Source organism: Nipponia nippon, unplaced genomic scaffold (genome assembly GCF_047370975.1).
Source record: "Nipponia nippon isolate SJK-2023a ecotype South Korea unplaced genomic scaffold, ASM4737097v1 scaffold_5, whole genome shotgun sequence".
Taxonomy (NCBI): domain Eukaryota; kingdom Metazoa; phylum Chordata; class Aves; order Pelecaniformes; family Threskiornithidae; genus Nipponia; species Nipponia nippon.
Genome location: NW_028262369.1, coordinates 66,094,457 through 66,121,841, shown reverse-complemented (window position 1 = coordinate 66,121,841; position 27,385 = coordinate 66,094,457). Strand labels below are relative to the sequence as shown.

At 35.9% G+C, this 27,385-nt stretch overlaps 1 protein-coding gene across 10 annotated transcripts in view; it reads right to left on the bottom strand.

The window, feature by feature from the left end:
• GLS (glutaminase) overlaps positions 1-27,385 on the bottom strand; it is a 68,842-nt gene that overhangs the window by 18,728 nt on the left and 22,729 nt on the right. For 2 of the 10 annotated variants that reach the window (XM_087731950.1, XM_087731954.1), the window contains 8 exons: positions 24,831-24,889; positions 17,126-17,158; positions 16,794-16,852; positions 15,606-15,672; positions 15,011-15,061; positions 12,424-12,600; positions 11,151-11,282; positions 8,706-8,798 (listed from right to left, as the gene is read on the bottom strand). In XM_087731950.1, coding sequence (XP_087588076.1) covers positions 8,706-8,798; positions 11,151-11,282; positions 12,424-12,600; positions 15,011-15,061; positions 15,606-15,672; positions 16,794-16,852; positions 17,126-17,158; positions 24,831-24,889 — 671 coding nt within the window. Of the gene's footprint in view, positions 1-4,636; positions 7,863-8,705; positions 8,799-11,150; positions 11,283-12,423; positions 12,601-13,192; positions 13,249-13,404; positions 13,499-15,010; positions 15,064-15,605; positions 15,673-16,793; positions 16,853-17,125; positions 17,159-18,708; positions 18,759-24,830; positions 24,890-27,385 lie in introns of those variants that run through there. The other 8 variants (XM_087731955.1, XM_087731952.1, XM_087731956.1 and 5 more) reach the window with 8 other exon arrangements.

Sequence of the window (27,385 nt, the reverse complement as noted above, 5' to 3'; positions counted from 1 at the left end):
GGACGCAGGAAAAAAAACAAGAGCCTTTGAAGCAGTGGATACAGACATTACTAACACTGCAAGATTTGGGACCAAAGGACTGGGATCAACGATAGCCACACGAACAAAGTAGAATGCTGATGGGTGCTTTACTGACGCTGGCTGTATTAAGCAGACAGGACAAAAGAACGTCTGCCTTTTCAAGGACTGCCTATTGACTATGACTGATATCCACACAACCCGAGTAATGCTCCCGCTTTCCGGGCTGTAGATACTTTGCAATTTATGAATGACAGTTCACTCCTAACTACAGGACTCGGAGCTGGAATTATTCCCAAAATAAAGAAGGATGTTCTCAAAAGATATTTACTGAAACTCTACAAGCAAGAGACTGACTACACCCTACAGACTGAAAGCAGAATAGAGGAAATCTTACCAGAAATCTGCACTCTTGTTGGGAGGATTGTTTCTGAGCTATTAGGAACAAGTTTCTAGAAACCTTCTTCTAATTTTTAGACTATTCATTCAGTACCTGCTTTCCTGGCATTGGAAATATTTATTAGCTTAAATAGGTCTTCCACCTCCACGGTTTTATCTCCAAACCCTGGGAACAGTCATATTATTCCCCATCAGCCTTTGGTACATGGGGCAAAATGGACTCAGCTGTTTTAGCCTGCTTCTCCATGTCGTCAACCATAATTTTTAATCCTTTTCTGCAATGGCACGGGTGTGGGTTTTTTTGGTTGGTTGGTTGGCTGGATTTTTTTTTTCTTTTTTAAACACATCTGATCAGAACAGTTTATTCTCGGACTGAGATTACATTTAATTAGTTGTTTTGAAACAATTACAGGTTGGAGAAGTTTAAAAGACAAGTCCTTTAAAAAAGAGTGTGAAATGCACTTACCATACAGAAAGCCAAAGCTACACATATAACCAAAACCAGGTCTACCAGTCCAAAAAAACTGATTTTGAATGAGTAATTCCTGAACAAACAATAAAGTTGCCTGCCTCAAGGAAAAAGCTGGACTCGTGAATGACATCAACAGGAAGCAAGCAACATTATCTCTTCCTATCACTCCACTTGTGTCCTCAGTTCATTGTTTTGATAAGCGCTCTGATCACAAGGTGTCCTACAGTAACATGCTGTCCCTCAGCAAGTAACATATTTCCGTGTTTGCATTTAGCCTGTTACTCTTTAATAGAAAAATAAAGGGAACATAGCGTTTTCAAATCCTTAAATCACTTTAGTTTCAATGACATGATGGAAAGAAAATATTTAGGGTCCAGTAGGGAAATACAGTGGTAGGTGAAGAAGTTAGTTATTGCTGACCAAAAGCCATTTTTAACTACGCTGCTTCTAGGATTCCCTAAAGGCCAGATTTCCACATGATGGTAAGCTCATCATGCACGGTAAAAAGACAGGAGTCACCATCACAAGCTGCAGAAAGGGAAAATTTCAACTGGAGGTTGGGAGAAGATTCTTCACGATGGGAGTGGTAAAGCACCAGGATGGGTTACCCCGTGAGGTTACAGAAACCCCATCCTTGGACGTTTTCAACACTTGACCAGCGAAGTCCCTGAGCAACATGATCTAACTGATTTTAGATCCTGCTTTGAGCAGAGGCTGGACTACATCTCCAGAGATCCCTTCCAAGCTCTACGACCTCATGTTTTCATTCTTAAGTTACTTACAGTCACTAGATCTCCTGCACTTCATACAAATGGGTTACGATGATCGCACCCAGCTAAGTAAAATTGACCCAATTTAAAAAAAAGAAACAGTATGAAGATAAATTCCCAATTTACAGTGTGCACAGGAATACTTCAAATTCTGTATACCAGCTATTCAGCAACTCAAGTGAAAAGCCTACTTAACAATAGCACTTAGCTATTAAAGAACCTTCCAAAGAAAATAACAGGTATTTGTTGACTGTATCAGAACAATTACTTCAGATTTCCAGGATATTCCACAATGTAAAATTAAGAATCAAATTCAAACAATTTCACTGAGAAATCATGATGCCAAACAGATTAACAGAGGTGCAAATACAGGGGTGGGGGAAGCCAGCCTTTACTCCAAGTCTGACCAAATAATAATGAAATTAATGTACACTGATCTCTAACAGGAGAAGCACTGCCAACTGCCCATAGTTCACAAAACAGCGCTACTTAACCTGAGAAGATCTGCTGTAACTGATCAGACAAAGGCATCAGAGGAAATCTGGAAAGAAGATATGCAGAAGACAGCTTTTGCCTTCTGCAAGCATAACTGGTATCTGGAGAGCGTGCGGACGACGCTACAGAAGGCACCAGCTATGTGCCAGCTAGGTCAAAATCGGAGCGCAGCAGCAGCTAAAACAGAAAGCGTTACCTTGGCACAGATAGGCTCCCCCGCGTGCCCGCTGCATAAATGAAATACATGAAAGCAGAGCTGGCTGGAACATTTTTGAGGGTAGAAAAGCATTCTAAAATTCTTTCCTTTTCCCCTCAACCCTGTTTCCTCATCAGCCTTGGTGCCAAGGTGCCGGTGTCTGTTATTCTCCCAACGTGTAAACATGCTTGTCTCTCCCTTTTTAAAAATCTGCACGGTCCAGTTAACTCTAACACCCTTACTACAGATCATGCATCCATATCAGCTTCATTTACCTAAATTAAATGCTGTTTAAACTACTTAAACTGATGGGAAAAAAAACAAACAAACAAAAAAACCAAAACAAAAAACAACAACTTGCCTCCACCACCATACCCCCGCAAGCCTAAACTCTATTGTAGGGCTTTATTTACTGGAACTGCAGCTTCAGATGTAACCATTATGTAAGGCCTGCTGCGCACAGAAGAAATGCATGTGCATTTTCAGAAGCAACTGAACTATGTGCAGAGCCGTGCCACTTGAGTCTCGCAAAAATTTTTAAATGCTAAGTGTTCAAGTGATATTCAAATGTCTGCATAAAGCAGTATTAGAAGCCAATAATAAAATTAACTTATACTTGCACGAAAAGCAAAATGAAACGGGACATTTCTATTTTGCACACAATATTCTCTAGAAGGAGCAAATAGTGAATTGGAAGGCACACTTGATTCAAAGCAGGTAGTTTAATAATTTAGACTGCAACAAATATTCAACATACTAGGACATAAATGCCTGAGAGAAACGAGGGCTGTGCATGACCCATCCGTTAAAAGCATGTCATTACGCTCACTGCTTCGTCATGTGTTTTCTAGGCAGGACAAGGAGTGTGGACAAGACAAGATACCAGCATGATGAAATAAATAATCGAGTTTTAGTTCAGATGCTACCTGATTTAAGGCCTCTTGCCATCCCTGCAACTACTCTAGGCATTTGTGACATTCAAATTCCTCAAAGAGACTCTGCACTAAAGACAAATCAGGTGTATTTAGTCAGCCGAGTAAGAACTCCGCTGAAAAAAGTCTGTTCTTCTTTCACTGGAATAACTGCTTCTGAACTCCCAGCACAAAACTACAGAAATATTTAAACAAAATTAAAAAAAAAATACTAGAAGCCTACAAACAATGTTTAGGATACTAAGACATTATATATAAATTATGAAACTCATAATTAATTACTTCGCTCACAGCTAACTACTCTGCATCAATGACATGTATGTATCAAGACCAAGAGAAATAAGACCAATGAAAAAACAACATACTCTATCCCCCCTCCGCCCACCCTCTTCTGACTCCGTTGCCTTTTTATTCAGCTACCCACCCACGGGTCTTTTGACACAAATGCACAATGATAATCAAAATATAAGAGCCAAAATAATTCTACAGTAAATCACCTGTGGTTCTCTCTTTGTATCTACTATTCTACCTATCCTCAGCTCTGAGACTTTTAGAGAATAAACTCTTTTGATATGCGATATTTTATTTACAATGAATATACAACTAATTTTAAAAACATAGTATGCATAACTGCAGTTTATAAATCAATCTACAGAAAAGCTAAATTAATAATTATGGCCATCCTCAGTATGGGCATGTCTCTAGTGACAAAATCTTGCCTCTGAAACATCACATTATAAATACATCTACTGTTTAGCATCTTGAATAAATTTTCACGGGGAAAAAAAAAAAAAGCAAGCCTGTGACAAAGAGCAAGTGCTTTGCTAGGAACCCAGATTCAACTAACCATTGTTCAGACCCCACTGCTGGTACTACAAGGATGTGGGTTTTGGACCACCTTCCTTGCTATGCATGATTTATTACAAGCTCTGTTTTTCACTTCATAATGCTCATGATCAACAGTTACTACCCTGGCACTGGTACTATTAACCACATATTTTTCCAAGTGACCATTAGTATCTTCAAAACCACACAAATACACAGTGACATTAATATCCTCCTGCACCATGACATTTTTATTAGAAAAGTCAAGGTGAGAAAGTTTTGCTACTTTGATTTTTGCTTTCAATTTTCTAAAATAACAGTTCAAAGAGAAAAATAATTAATTATTCTACAAAATGTTTAAGAAATCTTCGGAAGGTTTTCAATGACTGGTTTAACTAAATCTGCTTACTCCACCTACTTTTCCAGAACTTCATCTTTCTTAGGATGGAGTGCTCACTATCTCACTTCAGTCTCAAAAATGTGTTCGAACAAATCTGTTCTCCATTGAGAGAAAAAAATACAATAAAAATCAGCTTAAAATAAATTTATTAAACAATACAAAAATAAGCATGCTGGAAATCGAGATACATAAATAACATACAATGCAAATGAAAAATGGAAAACGAGACAGGTAACTTAACAACTGAGCCAAAAAGTACAACACAAACGCTAAAATAAAATTTTAAAAAGCATTTACATTTCTAATGAAATGTTAATGATGCTGACAAAGAAAAACAAACAAACAGCTAAAATGCTTGAATATCAAGAATTGCTATTACTGTAGCACAGGGGAACACTAAAACCGTTGCAGACTTCAAACATTCAATGACTAGCCTCTATCACCGCATTCTTTCAGACCCGCTCACCAAACATAACGCAGGCATGGGTAAGTCGTCATGGCAGACCTAACTATGGTCCCAGCTATCTGTGTACCCTGCCGTGAACAAGAGCCATCTGCAGACATGGCAGGCCACAACAAGAAACTGAGTGTAGGCAAGTTACAAAATAATTGGTCCAAAGGAGTCTCCTCCTGACCCCTCCTAACTAGAGGCTGGCGTAAATTGAGACAGGCTTCAAAAGCATATATTACAGAACTGTAATATATATATACCTAAAGTAAAGATTGTGTAAGCGGTACCCTAAACATTCTTATTATGCATATTAAAGATCTAGTAGTTTCATTAATTTTATACTTCCCATGCAGGACTTGACTCTACCACAAGTTTTGTACGTAACTGACAAACATAACTACGGTAAAGGTTTTTATTTTCAAGTTGAAACTCAGATGGAACAATTTTCCATCTTGAACCACATTTTTAGCATTAGCTTCAAATAGTACTAAAAAATCAGAAAATAACGTGTGTAGAATTAGATCAAGCAAATCCTGCATCATACATTTTTCTTTTTTAATTAAATCAGTAATTGAACAGGTAACATGTCATCACTGCAAATACTTTTCATTAGCAGCACAGACACATTACGTTCCCACTTGAAACTAAGGGTATTTCAGATAAAGACATGTCGTTTTGCAAGATCTGAATACTTGTCATGTCTCTGTAACTACTAGTTTACTGTAAAATCCTCAAACAGGTGAGAGGTTTTATCATTCAAGATTTTGCCTTGACTTATTTTACTTTATTTTCAAGACAAGCACTGACAAACCTAACCTTATCATCAGTGATAAGATTATAAAACAGCTATTATTCAGCAATTTATGACTTTTATTACTGACATGTGCACCACAAATTTACCTCTTCATCGCAGTAGGACTTCAAATTCACTGAAAATTGATGTTCTGTATTGTTTTACTTAAACATTTTAATCCTAGGCTTCAAGGACAGAAGCCCATCCTTTCACAATACACTGCTAGACGAAGATTATTCACGGTTTAGTCAGAGCTTATTTCAAATGTTTATGCAAAACTAACAATATCTAAGCAGAGTAATTAAGAACAGCTTGCTTCCTCAGAGAACATCAGCTTTGCTTTATGCATCTTCCTGAATTCACAAACACCCAGATGGGTCAAAAAAGGGGCAGGAAAAACCTAACTCTCCCCTTATGCAAAACTCACACATGAATGCACTTTGGAGCTTTAGATAAACTTGAGGGAGGGGGCAGGGAGAAGGGGTGGAGGTGTTACCTCGGAATTATCTGGCATTGTCTCTTACAATACTCAACAAGCTGATAACGTTTATCATTCACAACGAGCTCATACCATTTATCATTACTTGGACAAGTTTTCAACAGTTTTATAAATAGGATTCTGCATGACGTGTACAGGGGGTGGGATATATCAAATGATCTGCAAGCTTTTAAAGGGGAAAACTTTATAAAAATAGAGAATAATTTTCTAAGATTTTTAGCATTATTAAGACTCTAATAGCTACAAGTGTCAAGAATTTAGCAAGTCTGTGCCCTCTGTCCAGCATTGCCTACTGAGCCTATTCGAAGCTTACATACACCATTTCAAAATACTCAAAATTATCAAATTATGCAGATGAACAGATGCGGTTGCCTGTAGAAGGATGCAAGTCCTGTTTCAGCAAGCTGACAGAGGTGCAAACTCACTATCATTTCAAAAAGTAGCAATTAATAACAACTTTAAAATATTTGTAAGTAAATGAAACCTCTGGTCTTATATGTGAACATGCACACACATTAGCAGTTAAAAAATAAGTTAATTGTAAACAGTTTTAATAATATCTACCTATCTGCTTTGCTCTGAATCTGTTTCCTGCTCACTCCTCGGTTGGTTACCACTCTAAACCCAAGATTGCTTACATTCCTCTCTAGGGTGGAGCTCAGCATTATTAGTAAGGCAGACTTCTGAGTCATAACTACCAGCTGGCAGGACAAGCAGCTAGCAAGACACTCAAAACAGTTTGGTAAGAAGTCTTTCTGCTGCATTAGTTAACTTGCAAAACAGGCAGGTTTTTCCCCCCCTCCCGTTTCCCAGTCCTCCCCAGCCATTTTTGCTCTTTTTATTTAAATGTTAGCATTAATAATTATTAAAGGTCTGATTAAAAAAAAAAAAAATATATAAAATCTTCACTAGCATGGCATATCCAAAGGATCCACTTCTGTTCAAAGCAATGTGAAAGCTCATATTAAAAATCTCCACTTAATATACAATTATTTGGAGATTCTCATGAATTTGCTGTATTTTGCTGACACTATTTTACTTTATATTTTAATTAAAATTCTTCTATCTTTACATGCTGACCCTGATCAGAGGACACATTGTAAGCTCTTCCTTAGCTCTGAAGTTAATTTACTTAAAATTCTCAGATATAAACAAAAATAAACAGATATACACAAAATTGGTATATCTTTGAAAACATTCAGCTTTACCTTTTTCTTTTTTTTTTAAAGTAAGTGTGTTTTAAGTAACTACAAAAGTCAGTTAACAGTTTTGGTTTTTGTTGTTTGCATGTGCTTTTTTCCCCCCTCCTTGAACTTTGACAGTCTTTTTGGTATAGCATACAGAATTCACACAAAATGTATATATAAATGAAACACCAGGCAAACAATATTCAAATCGAAGTTAAATCTAGAGATGCTTGAGGTTTTTTAAAATGAAGAATTTAATGAAGCTAGAACCCATGTGCTTAGTTTTGCTCTCCCCGACCTTCCATTCTATACACTACGGTTCTGGAGATGTCCTCGTTTGATTCAGGTGACACTTTTTTCCATACTGTTTCTTTTAAAGCAAGTTCTTGCTGGAGATTCTCATAGTCCATTGGTCCAAAGGAATGCTAGTTGTTCAAGCAACATACATTATTTATTAGTGTATTTGAAGGAAAAAAAAGCCACACTTGCAGTCAATGCTAACAGACTCATGTTTTTCACCTCTTCACATAAACTGTTACTTTCTTTTTTCCAGTTATAAAAAAATCAAATTCCAAATTGGGTATTTTTCAGATGTATACATGCAAATAGAAGCACTTTAAAAATCATTCTACTGTATGTTCTCCTGTTGATGTTTTAACTAAGGCATGAAGATTTCAATGGTAAGGAAAACATCTTTGCTTTTATTATCTCGAGTACCCTGACACTTTTATTTTTCGTACATGTAGCTGGAGTGGGATTCAGTTCATTCCCAGAAATTGCTTATACCGCTTCCTTAGTAACAGGCACTTGTCTACAGCACTGTAACACCTGAATTCACTGCCTGTGCGACTCTCAGCAAGTCACGTGGTCTCAGACATATCACTGTGAAAAAATGCTAAACGTAAATCTCACACGCTGCAGCACAGAACAGAAAGGCTAAGCCCACCAGCTGGTCAAATCTTTATTAAAGGCAACCAGTACAGTACAGTACTCCTTGCAACTTATATCAGATACCGTATACTTACTCTAGCAAGGGAAATGAACTGCATGGAATGGACTTACAAATCTAATATGAAATTCTACTGTACAAAACCCTGTAATAGTGTGGTCCACCCAGGTAAGTGTCCACTAATAATGTAAACTAACTAGTTTATCTGAAAGCTTTGATGCAATACATGTCATTGAGCAGTTTTGCATTTAGAGAAGAACTCTCTGTGTTTCTTCTGATGTCTACAAGCAATACTCACTAAACACACATATCAACTTACCCGCTGATCACCACCTTCTCTGCGAGGATCAAGCTTTTTTGCAAAGTGTCTCAAATTATCGTAGTTATGGAAATTGCACAAAGAAACCAGATCCTGCAAATATTTAGTGAACATAATTATTATTTGCGTATGACAGTCCAATGCATATGAGATTATAATAATACTACCACTTATGTTTTACATCATATCCCAGTAACTTAAACCAGTAGTAAGAGAAGCTTATTTAATAAATCGATACCAATGTCTGTAAGGCCCTTTGAACATAATACAATGATGCGAATAAGTTCTACTAACACCTTTAAACTCCTTTTTAAAGAAGTATAAAACAAGTAGCAATTTGCAAAATATCTATTTTAATATACTTCTATTCTAGCTGTATGAAATATTTCAGGAACAGGAAGAATAGTGTGGGCTAGTCTAGTACATAAAACTTCAATCAAAAGGATGAAATGAGAAAATGTGTGACGAAATGGATTTTAATTCAGTCTGAATTACAACATGAAAGGTTATTATTACAAAACTTTGCTACGTTGTTGTATTTTTAGAAGCAAATGTTACATTCATGTCACTTCATAGAATCATAGAATACCAGGTTGGAAGGGACCTCAAGGATCACCTGGTCCAACCTTTCTAGCACAATCTAGACGAGATGGCCCAGCACCATGTCCAGCTGAGTCTTAAACATGTCCAGCGTAGCAGAGTCAACCACTTCCCTGGGGAGATTATTCCAATGATTGACTGTTCTCATTGTGAAAAATTTACCCTCTCGTGTCCAATCGGAATCTCCCTGGAAGTAACTTGTACCCGTTACCCCTTGTCGTCACCATGTAACTCCTTGTAAAAAGGGAGTCTCCGTCTTCTTTGTAGCTCCCCTTTAAGTACTGGTACATGGTGATGAGATCACCTCTAAGCCTCCTTTTCTCAAGGCTGAACAAGCCCAGCTCTCTCAGCCTATCCTCATACGGCAGGCTTCCCAGACCCTTGATCATCTTGGTGGCCCTTCTCTGGACCCCCTCCAGCCTGTCCACATCTTTTTTGTATAACGGGGACCAGAACTGTACACAGTATTCCAGGTGTGGCCTGACAAGCACTGAGTAGAGTGAGATAATGACTTTTTTATCTCTGCTGGTGATGCCCTTTTTGATGCAACCCAGCATCCACTTGTATGCCATGATCACCTATCAGGTTTTAGGTCTCATTATAACACAGAATAAACGCAGTAAATCCTCCTACCTATTGTTCTATGATTTTATATTTAAATTATCAAGTACAAGACTATTTCATATGAAACTTTAAAGTATTTAAACTAGAATTAGTAACTTCTTAGTACGCTTAATTTACACCTGTACAGATGTTAGATAAATAGAAGTATGAAAAGTTTTAACTGCTGCTCATCCACATGAACTTTCATACTGTAAATCCCATGCTGCTGTTAAGCTAAGTGAAGACTAGTCATACAAGCATTCACCCTAGGAACTGAAGTCCATCCAAACTAGTATCACTGCAGCTTAACTATCATCACTACTTTAAAAAAAAAAAAGGGGGGGGGGGAGGCAGGAGAAAGAGCCTAGTGATGCCTTCAACTTCCAAAGCATTACCACTAATCTTACATTTCCTATGGGGCTCTAGATAGCCTACTATTCTCTTTTTTGAGACTTTTCCCCCCCCCTCATTTATAATTAATCAGTGTTACAAGGGGGTTTTAGGGAAAAAAATGAAAGAGGCAGACAACATTTTGTACATTCTCCTCTCCCACAAAACATCTTTGTTAATCATTACGTAGTACTCTAAAATCTCTCCTGCTTCTAACGCTGCTATCAGACTCTCCGCAGCCCTTTCAAAAGCAAGAGATGAAGCTAAGAAGAGCTTGCCCAACAACTGGGTCTGATCTATGAAGACATGTTTTATGACAGACTGTTTACAAAAATTAGTTTAAAAAAAAATACATCAGAACAGCCATATTTCATTACAATAAAAGAAAAAGATTCTAATAAGAGTTGCATTTCCAATGTTTTTAAAATTGTTTACTTTATGACTGCAGAGGAAAAGAAGTCTATAGAGCTCTACAGCTTCTAATGCAGCATACAAGAGACCAGCTCTTTCATTACTTCATGAAGTGTTCCTTTTCAAAGGTTTTCCGCAATAAACTTCTCCAGTGTTTCTGGCATCATATTTTCTTAATGCTCACTGAATTAGTGTTATTTATTACTAAAATGCAAATGCCTCTTCTTAGACTTTCACCCTTGGATCAGATGAAACTTGCTATGTGTGGAAGAGTAATGAATAACTATTTAGTTCACTTAGATCTCAGCTATACTAACTGCAGCTCAGTAAACATTAGCTGCAAAAGGAAAAAAAAAAAAAATCAACCAAACCACCAACAAAAAAACCAAAAAAACCCACAAAAAACCCAAAAACCAAACCACTAAAGGCAATGCTGCTTACATGACAAAAGTGAATTCCTTTAACACTGTTGCCCATCTTGTCCAAAGGAGGTGACCAGCACATCAAGCCCATGACATTAGGAACAACCAGGAGAATCCCACCAGCAACTCCAGACTTTGCAGGAAGGCCAACCTATAGAATAATTAGAGAATTACTGTCCTCTGCAAACATTCTTCACTATGGTAACACAATGCGTTAGCATTTTACTGAAGATTATTATGCAACATTTATAACATGTACAACTGGAAAGCATTTTAAGCTGGGAAAGCATTATTACTTATCTCTTTTTAGACAGACAATAACCTGAAGCACAACTTGTGGCAATCCGAGGTACACGATTATAAAGTTATTTCCTCTCAGTAAAACAGAGAGTCAGTAATACAGTGAAAAAGATAATTCAAATCTATTATAAAAAAACAATTATGACTAAGCAGGAGCACACAAGTGTATCTGTCATGAACAGTTTGCAACAAGGCAGTAGCACACAGCTATATACCTAAAAAAAAAAACCTTGACTGGAAAAGGTAAAAACCAAAAACCCAAGAAAACAGAAGAGTCTGTCCATAAAGTTATACAATAACCTACTTATTTACAATCTGGATAAAGGTATTGCTTTTTTCCAACAGGAACTAATATGTCACATATCTCCATAGCTCTGTAAGCAAAAACTTTTAGGTCACATAAAGCATCATAATCGGTTTTACATGTACGCAATGAGGAAAAACTAAAAACGCTGAAAGATGCTGAAAACACAAATAAGATGCAGTACATCTTGAAATACTTACTTATAAGAAACATACTGCTGGAAAATAGAAGCATGGTACATATGCTGTGTACGACAGCCACTTTTACAACACGAGGTTAATCAATGAAACAGCCTGAGCCAATAAAGAAAAAGCAATTGTCTGCAAAGGCTTTCTGCTACCCTTTACTACCATATAGCAGGATTTCTTCAGTTATGCTCCTTCCAGTTACATCTGCATCAATCACCTGTTCCTCTCATGAACAGCCTTTCTTAAGGAACAGTATTTATGTTTCAACATGAAAAGGATTCCCACATGTGAAGTGGCAGAGAATAGTAAGTACTATAAGGTATGGGGTACTAGTAGTGCCATGAATTCTAGATGAGGTTTTCCCACATGGTGCGTTCAATTTCTGAAAAATTTCATGTAACACCCCCTCCCCCAGAAGTAAGCAAGCCCTGGAACATGGAAAACAATAGCACAGATTAATCTTCCTGGTCAGCTATAATTAATAACTGAAAACTACTCACATGGAAGGCAAACTGCCCTGAAAAGTCATACATGCCACAGGAATGCATTAAACTCAAGGTATTCCGGACTGCTTCAGGACTCAGTACTCTTTCACCAGTGATAGGGCAAAAGCCACCATTAGCCAGAGTTGCTGCCATCACACTTGCCGATTCACACGTTACTTCTATTGAGCAAAGCTTATGAAAAAGAAATTGAGATTATAAGGATACTTCCAGCACAGTAAGGCCAACTATAGCAGGAACAATAGGTCTCTACAGGAATAACATTTCATAAAATAACCTGTAGCATAACGTTTGTTACTGGTGACGCAATTAGCATCAATTAATATAGTCTGAATCTTCCTACTACGAAGATCCCAGCAACAGTGTCTGTAAGCCCTCTCATTAGTTTGGGATAGTATTTTACATAGGCTAGTGTGTCTGCTTGATTCCTCCCCCCGCCCCCCCTTAAGTTCCTTTGAGGAAGAGGTCTGGAAAATGATCTCAGTATTTTGCATCTGCTTAAATGGCAAAGCCACAGAATGACTGGTTTTTTTTCAATTTGAGTTTGTTTTGTGTGGCTGTTTCTTAAGCCTTAGAAGACCACACACATCTGTTAAAAGTACATTTTAAAGCTGCAAACTCTAGCACATGCAAGTCTTAATGCCAGCACTTCCTACTGATGCAGCCTTATTTCACCTTTCTCTCATATATGCTTTTTGATATATTAATGATACAACCACACAATAGTTTCTCCCAGGATCCCTGCTTCAGTACAGACTATACATACTTTGATGACACATCAGGAAATGTGATATGATGCCATCACCTGATGCTGCCTCATTTCTGCAGAAACCAAAAGATAAGCTGGTTTCAACCTGAAGCTGAAATGCTACTCTGAAAAGTAAACAAACTAGTGCTTGTATTCTTGCTTTTGCCAAACAGTCATTACATGATACTTCATGAAGTTACCTAAGCCAAGTTTGCATGAGTAGTTACTACCTGGAATTCTTATTTTCCGGGTGCCAAACTCAATACATCCTAGTCCAATCAACTGGAGTTGCAAACCAAGAGATTGTCAGAGACGCATCTAAAATGGCAACTGTGTTTTAAACATATGAAGTATTACATAATATCACCTACTTTGAAAAAAAAAAAAAGTGTTTCTAGGTTCTCAGTTTAAGCACCTGCATTTTGTACCTCGGCTCCCTAAAAGGAGAATAATCCATCCTCACATTACAGAGACAACAGGAAGATAAGTTTACTCCTGTTCAGAAAGTTCCCCATTACACAAGGGAGGAAGGAGCATTACAGAAAACCCGAAGAAAATAAACAACTAGACTTTTAAGTAGAATCTGAATGTGTGAAAGTAAGCATTATACAGTAAGAAGAAAAGAAAACAGAATTGCCACTCCTTTATGAGCTGCCCTTTTTCCGAGTATGGAGTAAGAAGGGGATTTTGCAAGGAAAAAAAAAAAAAAAGAATAACACATAGTCATGAAATTAGAGATCATAATGCATGAAAATGAGGCCAAATTAAAATACATCAGAAAAGTTAGTTTTGTCATTTCTTAACTTATGAATAGCTTTGCACTCAGAAGCGTATCGGGACTTGGGCAGTGGGATAGGAAGCATTTAAAAAGCATGTTTAAACAATAAATTCAAATAAATTATCAGTTTTGTTCTGTAATAACAGAAGTTCGGAGTAGACTATTAGCTTGTACCTAGTTTCCAACTCAACAAGAGGTCAACTAAGGCTAATCACATACACCTTACTTCATAAACAGTTATTCGATTTAAAGATTAGAGCAGGTGCACCCCAATACAGAAAACTCAGATAAAATTTGCATTTAAAAAAATATTGTTTATAATTCGCATAAGTAAAACCAAGTCTCGTGAAACAAAAACAGATTCATTTTGAGAACTATGGATTTTTTTTTTTAAACTATCCCAGATGGACTGAATCAGTAACACAACTTGAACTGCCTCTTGAGAGCTACATGCAGCGGAGCTGAGTTGTGAATGTTTTAACATTAGGAAACCCTTACTGAGGAAATACCTCACACTTGCCAAGTTCTCATTTTGTGACAGTTGCAAATAACTTGCTGAAAGTGAAAGAAAAAAATGGAGGAGGGGAGAATGTATGACTAGATTCTTTGTTGTACTGAATCAAACAAAAAGGAGACATTCATATTATTTCATTTATAACACTACCCTTGACCTTACAATAGAGCATGCATACACTAGTTTAGTTACACACAGAGTTTAAAGTACTTCACAGTACAATAAAGAGCAGCAACCCAAAGAAACAGAAATATTTTGTCAAACTCACTGAAGTAATACAAGACATTTTAAGCTTCTAACTACTAGTGCTTTAAAGACTATTACTAGTTTGCATCAGCAATGAAGACACCTAAGTACATCACCTAAACTAAAGCAAATCTGGATACTTCAAATGTACATCATGCATTTCCAGACAGAGTTTAACAGAAGCTGACAAGTTTAACTACAAGCCATTAAAGCCTTCATATCCATGATCAAATCCGCTTCTACTGCTTATAATGGCAATTCTAAGTCTATAATGAGTCTCAATTTTAAAGTCAGTTACCTGAAAATAGAAGTCTAGTATAGCAACCATATCCGTGCCTTCAGGAAAGCACTGAGGAAGAAAAGTAGAGTCTTTAGGTAAAATTATGATTATTTTTTTAAAATATCACTTTCAGAGAGCCATAAATTAAGCTATATTCTTGCCAGCACATTAAGCATTAGGCAGATTTAAAATTAAGTATTTATTTAAATGTAACAAGTAGAAATATTAAATCACATCAGATTTAAAAATAACAGTGTAGTGAGGTCAATAAGATGGGTATTAAAATATTTTTCAGTACAGCTTTTAACATCTTTAAATCAAACTGCAAAATACATCTCGGAGTTTTATAAAGTCATCTGTACAGCACAGATTATGCATTTTATGACAAATAAAACAAATTGTCATGGCTATGACAGAAAAAAGATTACAGGTATTCTATTAGAACGACATAAGTATCACACTTTCTAAATGACAGAATTTTGAGTAACAGTACAAAAACACACACAGTATTAATTTACGCCATACTGTACATTAAATAAATTAAAAATCTTCACAGACTATAAGAAACCCCCACCACACAGCCTTCAAAATACAATGAACAAAAGAGATCAACCTTTTTTTCTTTCAAGTAATAGCCAATTGCAAAGTTTCTATCGCCACTCTCTCTTTCGGACTGGAACCTTAAAATAAAGAGACAGAACAACGCGTCAAAACTCAAAAAACACTGAACTTGAGAGATGCATAACGTAATTCAATAAAACTGCATGTAAAGGATACATTACTTCTGAACACAAACATTCTAATAACGGGACAGAAATTGCCATAGAAGCTCAGCCCAGTACACCCCATTGCAGTGCATCAGCTTTGACATCCGAATACACGCAGTACTGGTTACCTACAGGTACATAAGCTGACTTGGCGACAAGGCAAAGAAGTGTAAGATCCTGCTCTTAGAAGCGTTTCTAAAAAGGCCGTAGTGGAAAGAAAGATCCCACAACAAGCTGTAGTGAAAGGGTCATTCCCTGACAACACTGACCGAGCTAGAGAGGAATCTGAGGATGACGTTGCAGGTCAAATAGGGATCAGACTGATGGCTACACTGTTTATCATGATGATAAAGTTCAGGATGAAGCCTAAAGGAGGAATCTGTATGGATACAAGGGCAGGTAATTCTCTCCTGTCTGGTTCCTTCCATGATAAACTCTTTTACATTAACAAAGCTCAGGAAAAACACTAGTTACTTCGTTCCGCTTCTCTGCACGTGCATGCCAACTAGCAACCTGGAAGCAACTGCTATATGGAATCTTTACAATTTTCCCAGTGCTGCCTCAAAAAGCTCTCAAGATTTTTGGAATGCTATATATTGAGTTAATGGAAGGAATTGTTTCAGAAAAGAATTTAAATATGCAAAATAAAAAAGCATAAAGAGTCCCAGTTGTGTAAAGTATGCTTTCTGAACATTTGATATGCAGCCATCAACATGCAGAGTTTAATTTTTGATATGAATGCCAGGAATGTAAGAGTTGCACTTACAGCTCTCACTGCCATAGCACCAACAAAGCACTAAGACAGAATAATGAAATTTCAAAGACCAACACTTTTATGTCAGATTTAGCCACATTGATGCCAGATATGCACAACTTCAGTTCTTGTAAATTTTAAGCCAAAAGACACCCTCTAATATTACGGATGAAATGATGGTTTCAGTGTAAATAACTAAACCTTGCCATAAGCTCAATATGCCAATTACCAGTAGAGGCATTTTCTGTCTAACTTCATTAAGTAAATAAAAAGTACTTACGTAGCATTACTGAATCCAACATACTCATTACCAGCCATTTTATTCATGAATTGCATCACCTGTTAGAGACAGAGAGGAAGGGGGGGGAAAGCATGCTAACATTTCCAGACATTAAAAAGTTATAGCTGATGAACTTTCAATCCAGCCTTACCCTGAATGGTGTAACGCAATTTTACAAATGCAATCCGAATCACTAAATGTTTAAACAACCAAGTACACATAAAAAGACAAAACATTTGAAATTACTAAAATCTCACTTGCAATTCCCTTGCCATCTTGAGAGTTTTACCACTGACTTTAGTTTAAAAAGGAATATTATAACATTAACTTACGTAGTCAAATTTTTCTGCATTATTTGCTCCTTGCTGCAAGAAAAGAAAAAATAATTTACAAAAATTGTTAACATAAGAAAGAAGTTAGTTCACTTAACAGTATTAGGATTTTTAATGCATATAACTAAAGTATGAGGCTAATTAAGAATAAGGTACTACAATCATTTCATATATTAATGAAAAAATTAAAGTATTAGATAAGTAAATCTTTAATTATCATTTAAACTAAATAATCCTACAAGAGTCTTATCAAACACCTGCGTGTTGGAAATTATTTTAAACTGAAAAAGGTATGCTTTATTTTAAGTGCTCTCTATTCAACTTTACATGTTTTGCATAAGTAAATGTAGTAGTTAAAGCAAAAAAATACAAAAGTAACTACAATCAGGACAATTATAATGAAAACACTAACTTTTTATAGATTAGTAACCCAAAAGTATTCTTATATTACCAACAGAGCTGAGCATAGGAAAGTTCAGGCTACTGAAGTTAAAATATTTCCATGGCTAGTGCCCATACTAAGAATTTAGATTGAAGACTTAAAATAAAGTGTTATACCTTACTATGAAAATAATTGTATTTAATAAAAAAAAAAATCTGATTTGATTAATATCTGATTAATGTCCTACCTATTAAACAGTTAGAAAAATAGAATTTCACATCATAGAGTACAGTACATCATTGTGCTAACGATATAAAGAAAAATCTAAATCCAACTTAATAAGGATGCTAGTGAAACTTAATTCTTAGGGTTGGGGTTGGTTTGTTTTTTCAGGGAGGACAAGTGGTGTTATTTTGGGGCTTTCCCCCCCTGTTTAGGAACATTCTCAAATTTAGTAGCTGCCAGTTAAAGATGTATTAATCCTTTACAGGTCTCTGACAGGCGACCTTTCACAAATTCCTATAGCAAGACACTGAAAGAGGGGTGGGAGGTAAATAATAGCGCATGGTCTATTGGGGGGGAGTTTTTAATTTTTTGGAAGTAGCCAAGTAGAATTTTTTGAGGAAGCTTAAAAAACAATGGCATCACATACACAAGTGGAAACAAGGTATCTGGAGAAGATGTTTTTATAAATAATTTTAGTATTCAAGATACTCTATTCAGATAACAAAACTCTGTTTAACATATCTCAAACAATTCAAGACACTACTTGCACTGTGTTTAGTATGGGAATGGGGAAGGAAGTGGAAAAAACTGAAGCTTTATATCAACCAGTATTTTACTTAATGAAATGCGTAAAGCCAGTCTCTGTATGTGGATTAGGGTGTTGCAGATAAATCTTTGAAGCCCATGCATCAGCTCATCTACAAGAGGATGTGCAGTCATACACGTACGATCACTAGCTGAAAGGAACACCACACTGTTTTGTCAAAATTATGCGCCAGTGGTTACCTTATGCTTAAAGGCTAATAACCTTACTCTTAAAGGCAATAGTCTCTAGCTAATTTGCAATAAGATAAAAAAAAAAAAAAAAATCATGATACATTTCATCAAAATGTTCCTGTATAATATACCAGAACACAAGTCTTAAAAATTTAACTCCAAATCTGTTCAATGAAAAATAATTAAAAGAAGAAATTACCAACTTCATTGAACTGTTGCAGTTGTCAAAATATTCCATAGATCCTAATGCTGTAAAATATGTAACAACATTTAAACCACAAAAACCTTTTCAACCTTTCAAATGCACAATGAACATCTTTTTCTGGGAAAGTGGGTCAGCATTAGTTATGGGATGCTGCATTGATAATTGTATGGTTAGACATGTATAATAAATTGAAACAAGTTCTTTTGTTAAAAAAAGAAAGAGGGAGAAAGGGATCATGCTTTCTGCAAAAATATAAATACATAACACTTCACTTTTTTTTTTTTCTCAGTTGAAAAAAAATTCCTAGCCCTTCAACAAAAACCTGGCTTTACTAGCAGCATATAAAATTGGTGGGCAAAAGACTCAATGCAAACTTTTTCCACATCAACTTATTATAAAAAAGATTTCTTTTTAAAATTTACATCTAATCTCATATTTTGGGAAGAAAATCTTCTGTATACTAACTCAGATGACGCGGTTAGTCCTTGATGTTCCACACACTTGTATAGGTACTTTATATCAAACACAAAAGCATTGTTTCTGAAATTAGACTGCTCGTATACCTAAGATATTTGCCTAAGTAATCAAACGACCAAGACCTCAGTAGGGATTTAACATAACGCGTAACTAAAATAGAAAACTTCACTTCCATACACATCATGACTAAAAAACATAACCTATTAGTTTCCCTCTTTCAGCACCTGACAGAGGTATGCTGCTCCTCCTAAAAAGCTGAAGAGACACAGAGGCAACACACATTCTGTGATTAAAATTCAATTGCAAATATAAAATCCTAACATTCAGAATACTGAGCAGCTTTTCCATAATAATTTAAACAAATATAAGAGACAAGAAAACTTCTGTTCTTGCACAAGTGCTTCTTATTTTTAGGTTTATTGTATAAGCCTATGAGGCTGGGGGCACTGTGACAATATTTCTTAAAAAGCATTTTTATTTAAGTTCAGATGCAATTCATCTGTCTAGAACATCAAAAGAAACGTTCCATGCACTAACTCCACAAAACACTTAGTACATTTACTGGAACATATGTTCATATACACACCTACTGTATACATGCTTGTGTGTATATACATATGAAAAAACACTTCTAAATGAATACAAAATGAAATTGAAAATGTTAAGATTGAAGCGGTTTAATAGGCAGAAAATTCAAACTTGCAGAAGACAGCTCAATGCAATTTTGTAAACACGTAAAACCACAATGGACACTACAGCTGTCGATCATAAATTTGAATTTTTTGACTGTGTCAGGTTTTAGTGATCTTCCCCCCCCCCTTTTTTTTTTAAACAAGGTGTTTTTATTATTTGTATTTCCACTAGAAAAATATAAGCAGTTGCATAGGTTGCATGCCTACATGTACAGAAGAAAGAAGAGACCCATGGATACTTACCAGAGCTTGCAACAACAAAATTAGGGAATATTTATTAGAAAAGTAGTTAATATTAGCCACTTCTTATTGATCAACATTCAGTGTTTACACGATTAGACCACATAAGCTCTTACCATGTGTCTCTTGTTAAAATACTTTTTCAATTTTGAATCTAGGCCAAGGTAATAAAAACATCTGGATCATGAGAAGTTTGTAATCTTCTAATAACAGAAGATTATTTAAAAATTAATTTCTGGAATTTTTTTAAGCCAAATTTATAACCTAACACTATACTGTGATGAAAACATCCAGGGGGGAAAAAAAATCGTAACATTATGTCAGCGTGCAAGAAAACATTTTTTACATTTGTGCATTTTACATTAACTTAACTATTAATGTCTTTATTTTAGTTTTCTGTACTTACACACATTTTTAATTTTATTTGTTAATCTGGGCCTGTTCTGCGAGAACTGGTGTCTTGATTGCTTAGCGTGCCATTTTCAGCTCTGAAATACTTGAGAGCACACTGTCACAGACAGTATTTGACCCACTAAGACCAATACTATTACTATTTCAAATACTTGTAAGAATTATTTTTGTGTCCTTCAGGTATTAAATACTTGCATATGTGACCACTGAAAACATGTCATTTCAAATATCACCGCTACGTATTCTATGTCAAATAACATCCAATGCATTTGAGTTATAATAAAAAGCAAGTGCAGAATAACATGTACGTACATTCTATCCAAAATTAGTTACTACAAGAAAATGAATAAGCCGGGAGGAGAGGAAACTTCACCAAAATAAAGACAAGTATCTGGCAGAGAAGATCACAACACCAACACATGTTTTAAAGTGGTATGCATGTACATTTACACATCAGTCTATGAGGAAGGATAACTGGAGTGGGTAGCATAGAGCAATTAAACTAAATCTGTACTATTTATTGTAACCATATTGCCAAATAAACCCAACAAGCTGTGGATTTTCCCACCCCTCCAGTATTAGACCATAACTGTATAGGTTTCCTAATAACTGTATCCTGACAGCAAACAGACCCTTGGCACAGCTGGACAGGTTTTTCCACCATGCTTTGCCTCATTTATTTTATGACTTATCAGCATATTTAGAAAGCTCTCAAGTGTACTGGATACACCTCTTTATGTTTTGTGCAAAAAAAGAAAAGCCTTCATTGAATTAAGTTTTTTTCAGGGGCAGTAAGAGCAGCATTTTCATTTTCTTGTCCACCAAATTTTTTGCAAGGACTAATGAATGTTGCTATGCCCCCACAATGTATCTAAATGCTTCCCACATTAATTCATACCATAGAACACCTCCCTTCACCGAGCATTCAAGTCTATCTTCACTGTCTGTGTAAGGTTCCGCCTGTGGTTGTCAGCACTTACAGGATTTACATACACTGTATTTGCTGAAACCTTTGCTGTTATACTAGGAAAGCTTTTATCTACAGATGGAATCTTGAAGCATACAATAAAAATGACTTAAGATTAATCTCTTGTCCTCCGGTGATTCCTTCCACAGCCATCTGCTGCCTTCTATGTGCTTCACTCTGGACCCTTCATCTTATTTGCACCTCTAACGCACTACCCTCCCCAGTCAGTAAAGATATATGGAAGTGGGCAGTGGCTGACACAACCACTCATATTCCTGGAGTTGACACACTTCGAGTATTGAGTTTAAAGTTTAAGAGAAAACAACAGATCAAAGCATTAAGATCTATCCATACTACAGGCAATGAAGACTTTTCCCGGTCAATGTGATGTACAAAAAGCTGCGTGGTTACAGAGCACTGAATCTGTACTAAATCTGTACAGGAGCTGAATCTTCTTTCAAGCACCTGTATTTCCTTGGATTCATGGAAGGATTTACCATTTTATCGAATATCACTTTTCTACAAACTCCTATAATTGCCACTACAATTTTCTTTTGATAACAATTATTTGAAAGTTGTTATAACTATGTAATTTATATAGCTAGTAATAAAGGCAAATGGCTGTACAATTACAAGCAAGGGAAAAGGTCCTTAGGGTTTTTCGAAAATTTTATTTCATTAAAACTGGCCCACAGGATGTCCTTTTGCTAAAGCACTTTATTGTAGATACATGCTTTAAATCGCTGGAACAGTCTGTGGAGTGTAATGCAAGCACAGTTAGAACAGAGCCGCGAGTTAAGGCACCAAAACGTAAATACATCGTAGCTCCAAGCACATGAGAGTAGGAGAATCATTTAAGCTGGCAGAAGTATGAAAGAGTCATGCCTAAGTAAGCTAAACAAACACACAACTTAACATGCACACACACTTTGTTATTTATTATTATGAATAGCAAGGACTAAACATAACATTACAGTTTAGGTCTATGCTCTGTTCCAAGGTGCATAAAGCAATCTCTTAAGGCAGTCAGAACTGGGTATGTGATGTTAAGAACCCTTTTTTCCCCCCTAAAAATGTTAAAATAGTACATATTCTGACAAAAAGATTACTCGAAGCATCATCTCGTATCCACAAGTAATCATAATTTATGTCAGATTCTAAGGGCAGTTGTGCACAAGATCATGCATGCTAACAACTACTAAATTCAGTACAATGTATGTAAATTTTGAAAGACTTCTTACATCAATTTCTCTGAAAGAGATACAATAATGAATATCAAAGGAGGTAAAAGCATTCTTAACACCGTAATACAGCAACAATCTCTCCATAGCTATCAACACGCTATCATTAGATAAGTCTGTCATACATGGTAAATTCGACCACGTTTAATAATCCCTTAATTTTCTTGGGCTCTAGGAGCCATACACAGTCATCAAGTTACGCAAGTAACACCTTAAATAAACAGAATGAATGTAGAGGAAGTGAGGGCTAAACATGGGTTAATGAAGCCACCTTTTCCAGAAAAAAGTCAGTCTTAGATTAGATCAAATATAAATGTGAATTACTTTAATCACTGAATAGTTAGTAGGAATATTATTAAGTTGCAGATTGTAAAGAAGTTATTTCACAAAAAATACAACTATTAAGTAACTTTGTACCTGTGACCCTCTATGTAATTTTCTTCAGAATATGTTTAGTTTGGTTAGTTATTCAAATGATAAATGGTATCTTAGTGGAAGCAGTACATAAATAATCCACATTTTAATCACACTGAAAACAAATAATGGAGTGTGATAAGTATGATATGCGTCCATTAGACGTGCAGTTACCACATGCAAAAACATCAGTGCAATGCAATACTCTTCATAAGAACATTACAGCAAAAAAAATAAATAAAAATTAAAAAAAACAAACAGCAAAAACAATCCCCCAGCCTTCTAACAAATATCACAGTTGCATGCAGTAAACAAATCCATGTTATCTATTTAGAAGTACACAATTTATCAAGAACTATGTGCCTTCTGCAAGAGGCACATGCTTGTGTTTTGCCTTATGACCAGTAGGGCATGTTGTAGTAGGACTAACATTTTGACAGTTCAGACAAATGTGTTAAGTCAGGTTTTAAAATTCACTGTTATCCAAGTGAATTTCAATGCTCAGTCAACCTTTAAAAAAATATTAAATGTGAATAAATTTACCTGTCATACTTAAGGCCATTTTCTTTCACCTACAGCTATTAAAGATAAATGTCTTTAAGCAGGAGTTCTTACACCTTCTTTAAATATAAAATAACAGAAAATCATGATCTAAGTAATTTTAAAATCAACAATTTGGAAATAGGCGGTAGGAAACACACTGTAGCTAATGGACTTTGAAACATAACCAAGACAAAGGCTGCAAGTAAGATTTTTAGACCTCTGAAGTAACAGTGTTAAGTTTTCTACTTCAAAACTCCAGGGGACTGACATGTTCTAAGCAGGTACTCTTAAAAAAAAAAAAAAAAAAGTAGCTTTTTGTACTGGGGGCTACCAAAAAAAAGGCAGAAAATACAAGTCAAGTATCTGGCAAACATTAGCATTACATGGAATTTACGCCATTTACAATTTCAAGAGATATATACAGCTATTTAAGGAAAAATAAAATACAGCTTTCCAAAAGTCGCAAGATCATGGACTAAAGATGTTAAGTCATTATTCAGTTATGGTTTGCTCAGCAAAATACGGGTAACTGTTTCCAAATACGCTTTAAGCACATTTAACACTCCAACAGAAACTACATAACATAGAAGTTACACATAATTTAGTTGTACAGTATGTTAATAGTGGACAAATTCAGTACTAAAACTGATGTGCGAATATAGCTGCATTGCTCCTGTACAAATTATATTATCTTCATTTCTTCTGCACAGCAAGAAATACTCTTGTAACTTTATGCTATATAAGAGCATTAGACATTCAGAAACATATTTCTGACTGCTGTAAAGTATATTCCTGAGGACATACTCTTAGCATTTAACAAGTATGAGGCAATTCTCTCAAGAGAATATCAAGTGTTGTGCAGCTAAAGAAGGAAACAAAATAGAGGTAAAAACACTAAGGAAAAAGGGAGTCTTTCAGCTACGCTGTTACTTTTTAAAAATTGCTAGTCTAATATTGCATTTGTTTGGAAGTGTTACTATTTCTAAAACATCAGACCTTGTCTACCTGCTAATGAGTAAACTGCCATCAGATATTGCACACATAAAATGAAAACAGTTCATAATCTGTACAAAATACTTTTTCTATGTTCTATTAAAATACTCTGAGAGAAACTAAAAATGAACTTTTTACCTTGATTAAAGACGTGATCACAATTGCTCCAGCATTCACCATGGGGTTATGAGGCCTGTCTGTGAAATAAGAGTTTTCAGTTACAAATATATCCCAAGACACATGTGTCAAACAAAACCAGTCAAGTGTTTAAGTGAAAAATGATAAATATTAATGTATGACTTAAAGCTATGATTATGGAATATAATCCTAAATTAAATATACTGTAATCCAACATTGTACACAATTTCTCATAATTCTGAGCAAAGTATTTTACAGGTTAGAACAACTCAGCCTAATGCTACTTAACAGCCCCGTAAATTAATCAGTTTGGCATCATTTCTTCTCACGAAAATTTTCAGTCCTCTCCAGTGTTCCAAGATTTGATCAATGCAACATTTGCAACTGGAACAACCCCTAAGGGACTTTCCAATTTTTCTCCAAGTTACCAAGTTGCAGTCATTTTAAGTGTTCAGACAAGTCCTTTGAAGTAAGAGAATTCCAGTTCTTGAATTTCCTTATGGCTGTACATAAATACAAAATCCTGATTTTTTTTAAGAATCAGAGGTTCAGAGGTTTCTACTGGCAGCTGCTGAAATACAAATAACAATTTACTCATCCTCACTACAATTTAACTTACTTTATAATTGACTTGCATATACCTGCTACAGTTAAGTTTTTCTTTTTATCACTAATCTCCACATTAAGAGTATTTCTGCATTCCCAGTCATTCTTGGCTGCTCATGTGAATGAATCACCTTTTTTTTCTTCTTTTTCCGAAAAAGCTTTCCTTATCAGCTGTCTACTTTTCCCAAATACAAGTTTTCATTCATCAACATCTACCTCCTACAGTTATCTTTTTAACTAAGATTTTTGCTGTGCCTTCCAATTAGGATGCTGATTTTTGAGGGTTCTGTCATCTGAAAACCTCAACCAATTCTCTATACATTAATATTGTGACAGTTCGGCTTTTTTATTTGCTGTTACTTTATCTCCAAATTTGAAAAAATATTAATTTAAAAAAAAAACACACTAAGTGTTCACTATTTTTATATACAATACACACACACGCACCCTAAAAGGAACTTGAGATGATTGGTTTTTTGGCGATTAGGCTGATATTCACAGTACATACACATACACCTATTTTCCCATGAAAATTACATTGGACATGGTCAATGGCACTTAGCCATCTATGACTATCAGAGAATCTCCAAAAGCTAACCATCTCAAGTTCCTTTTAGCATTTTTCAGAAAGTCAATACTAAAAGGAACTAAAAAAAAAAAAAAAATCAAGTTATTCTTTTAGTGAAAAAGTAAGACCAATACCTTCTGTCCAAAAAAGGGAAGCTCCCCTAAAAAACAAACTTAATCTCTATATACTATTTTTAAAGTTGTTAGTGCCATTCCTTATGTCTCTGCAACACTTCATGACTTGTTCTCATTTCATCTGATTGTACTGAAGATCCACCTATATCAAACATCCTGTTCTACACAAGTCAATAACTCAAGTAACCTGGGTCAAATATATTTGACTTTTGATTAAAACCACCAGATTCTAAGTAGCAAAAATGTAGCATTTCCATAGCTTCCTAACTGTATCTTTTCTTAGGGACCAAAAACCTGAACACCAGTCAAAGATGTTACAAGTCAAATGACTATTCACAGCATCACAGACTGCTGGTCAGAACGGACATCTGGAGGTCATCCCGTCCACCCTCCCACTCAAAGCAAGGCTACTGCCAAGGTTGCATCAGGTCAGCTGAGTCTTGAAAACCTCCAAACATGGCAAATCCTCTGCCCCTCTAGGCATCCCATTCCTCCTAGATGACAAGTTTACCCTAACATCCAACCTGCACCTCCCAAGCCACCGTGTGGGGCCACTGGCCCTTGTTACATCATCTGCCACTACCAAGAAGAGTTACACAAATCTTCACCTTTCCAATTGCTCTTCAAGAGTTTTAAGTGGCTCCCAGGGGAGCCCATAAGTCCCCTTTCAACTGCTCCTTGGGAGTTCTGTGCCCTGGACCCCACAGCACGTTGGCACCCCTCCACCAGAGCCCTTCCCAGTTTTTCAATATTCTCCTTGAACTGGGGATCCCAACTCTGGACACATAGTCCAACACAACATTAGCCTCATGCATGACGAGAACACACTGTCACCCTTGTTTCTTGCTCTAGGTACGCTTCTCTTTTTTCCCCGCTTCCTCTCATCAACATCAGGTACCATTCTAGTCCATAAACATGTTAACGACTTAATCATATACAACCCATTCTAAAAGTATTTTTATAAATGGTTTGCTCTTAGTTCTTCTGCACATCTCTGTGGTTTCAATCTGCCACGCAGTATGAAGAAAAAAAAATTCCCAAACCCCACATTCACATGTGTATTTGAATAAAAAGGATGTGTAATGTTTATTTAGCATTCAGCAACTCAAAGCTTATCAGTGTGGTAAGTCCACACAAGAGAATATCCTCTCAGAAATTCTATTGCATCTCATTTCCTTGAAGATGTCACCACTTACCTTCAATGTCACAAGGCATTCTTGGCTACCTTTTCCTCTACTCTGAAGATT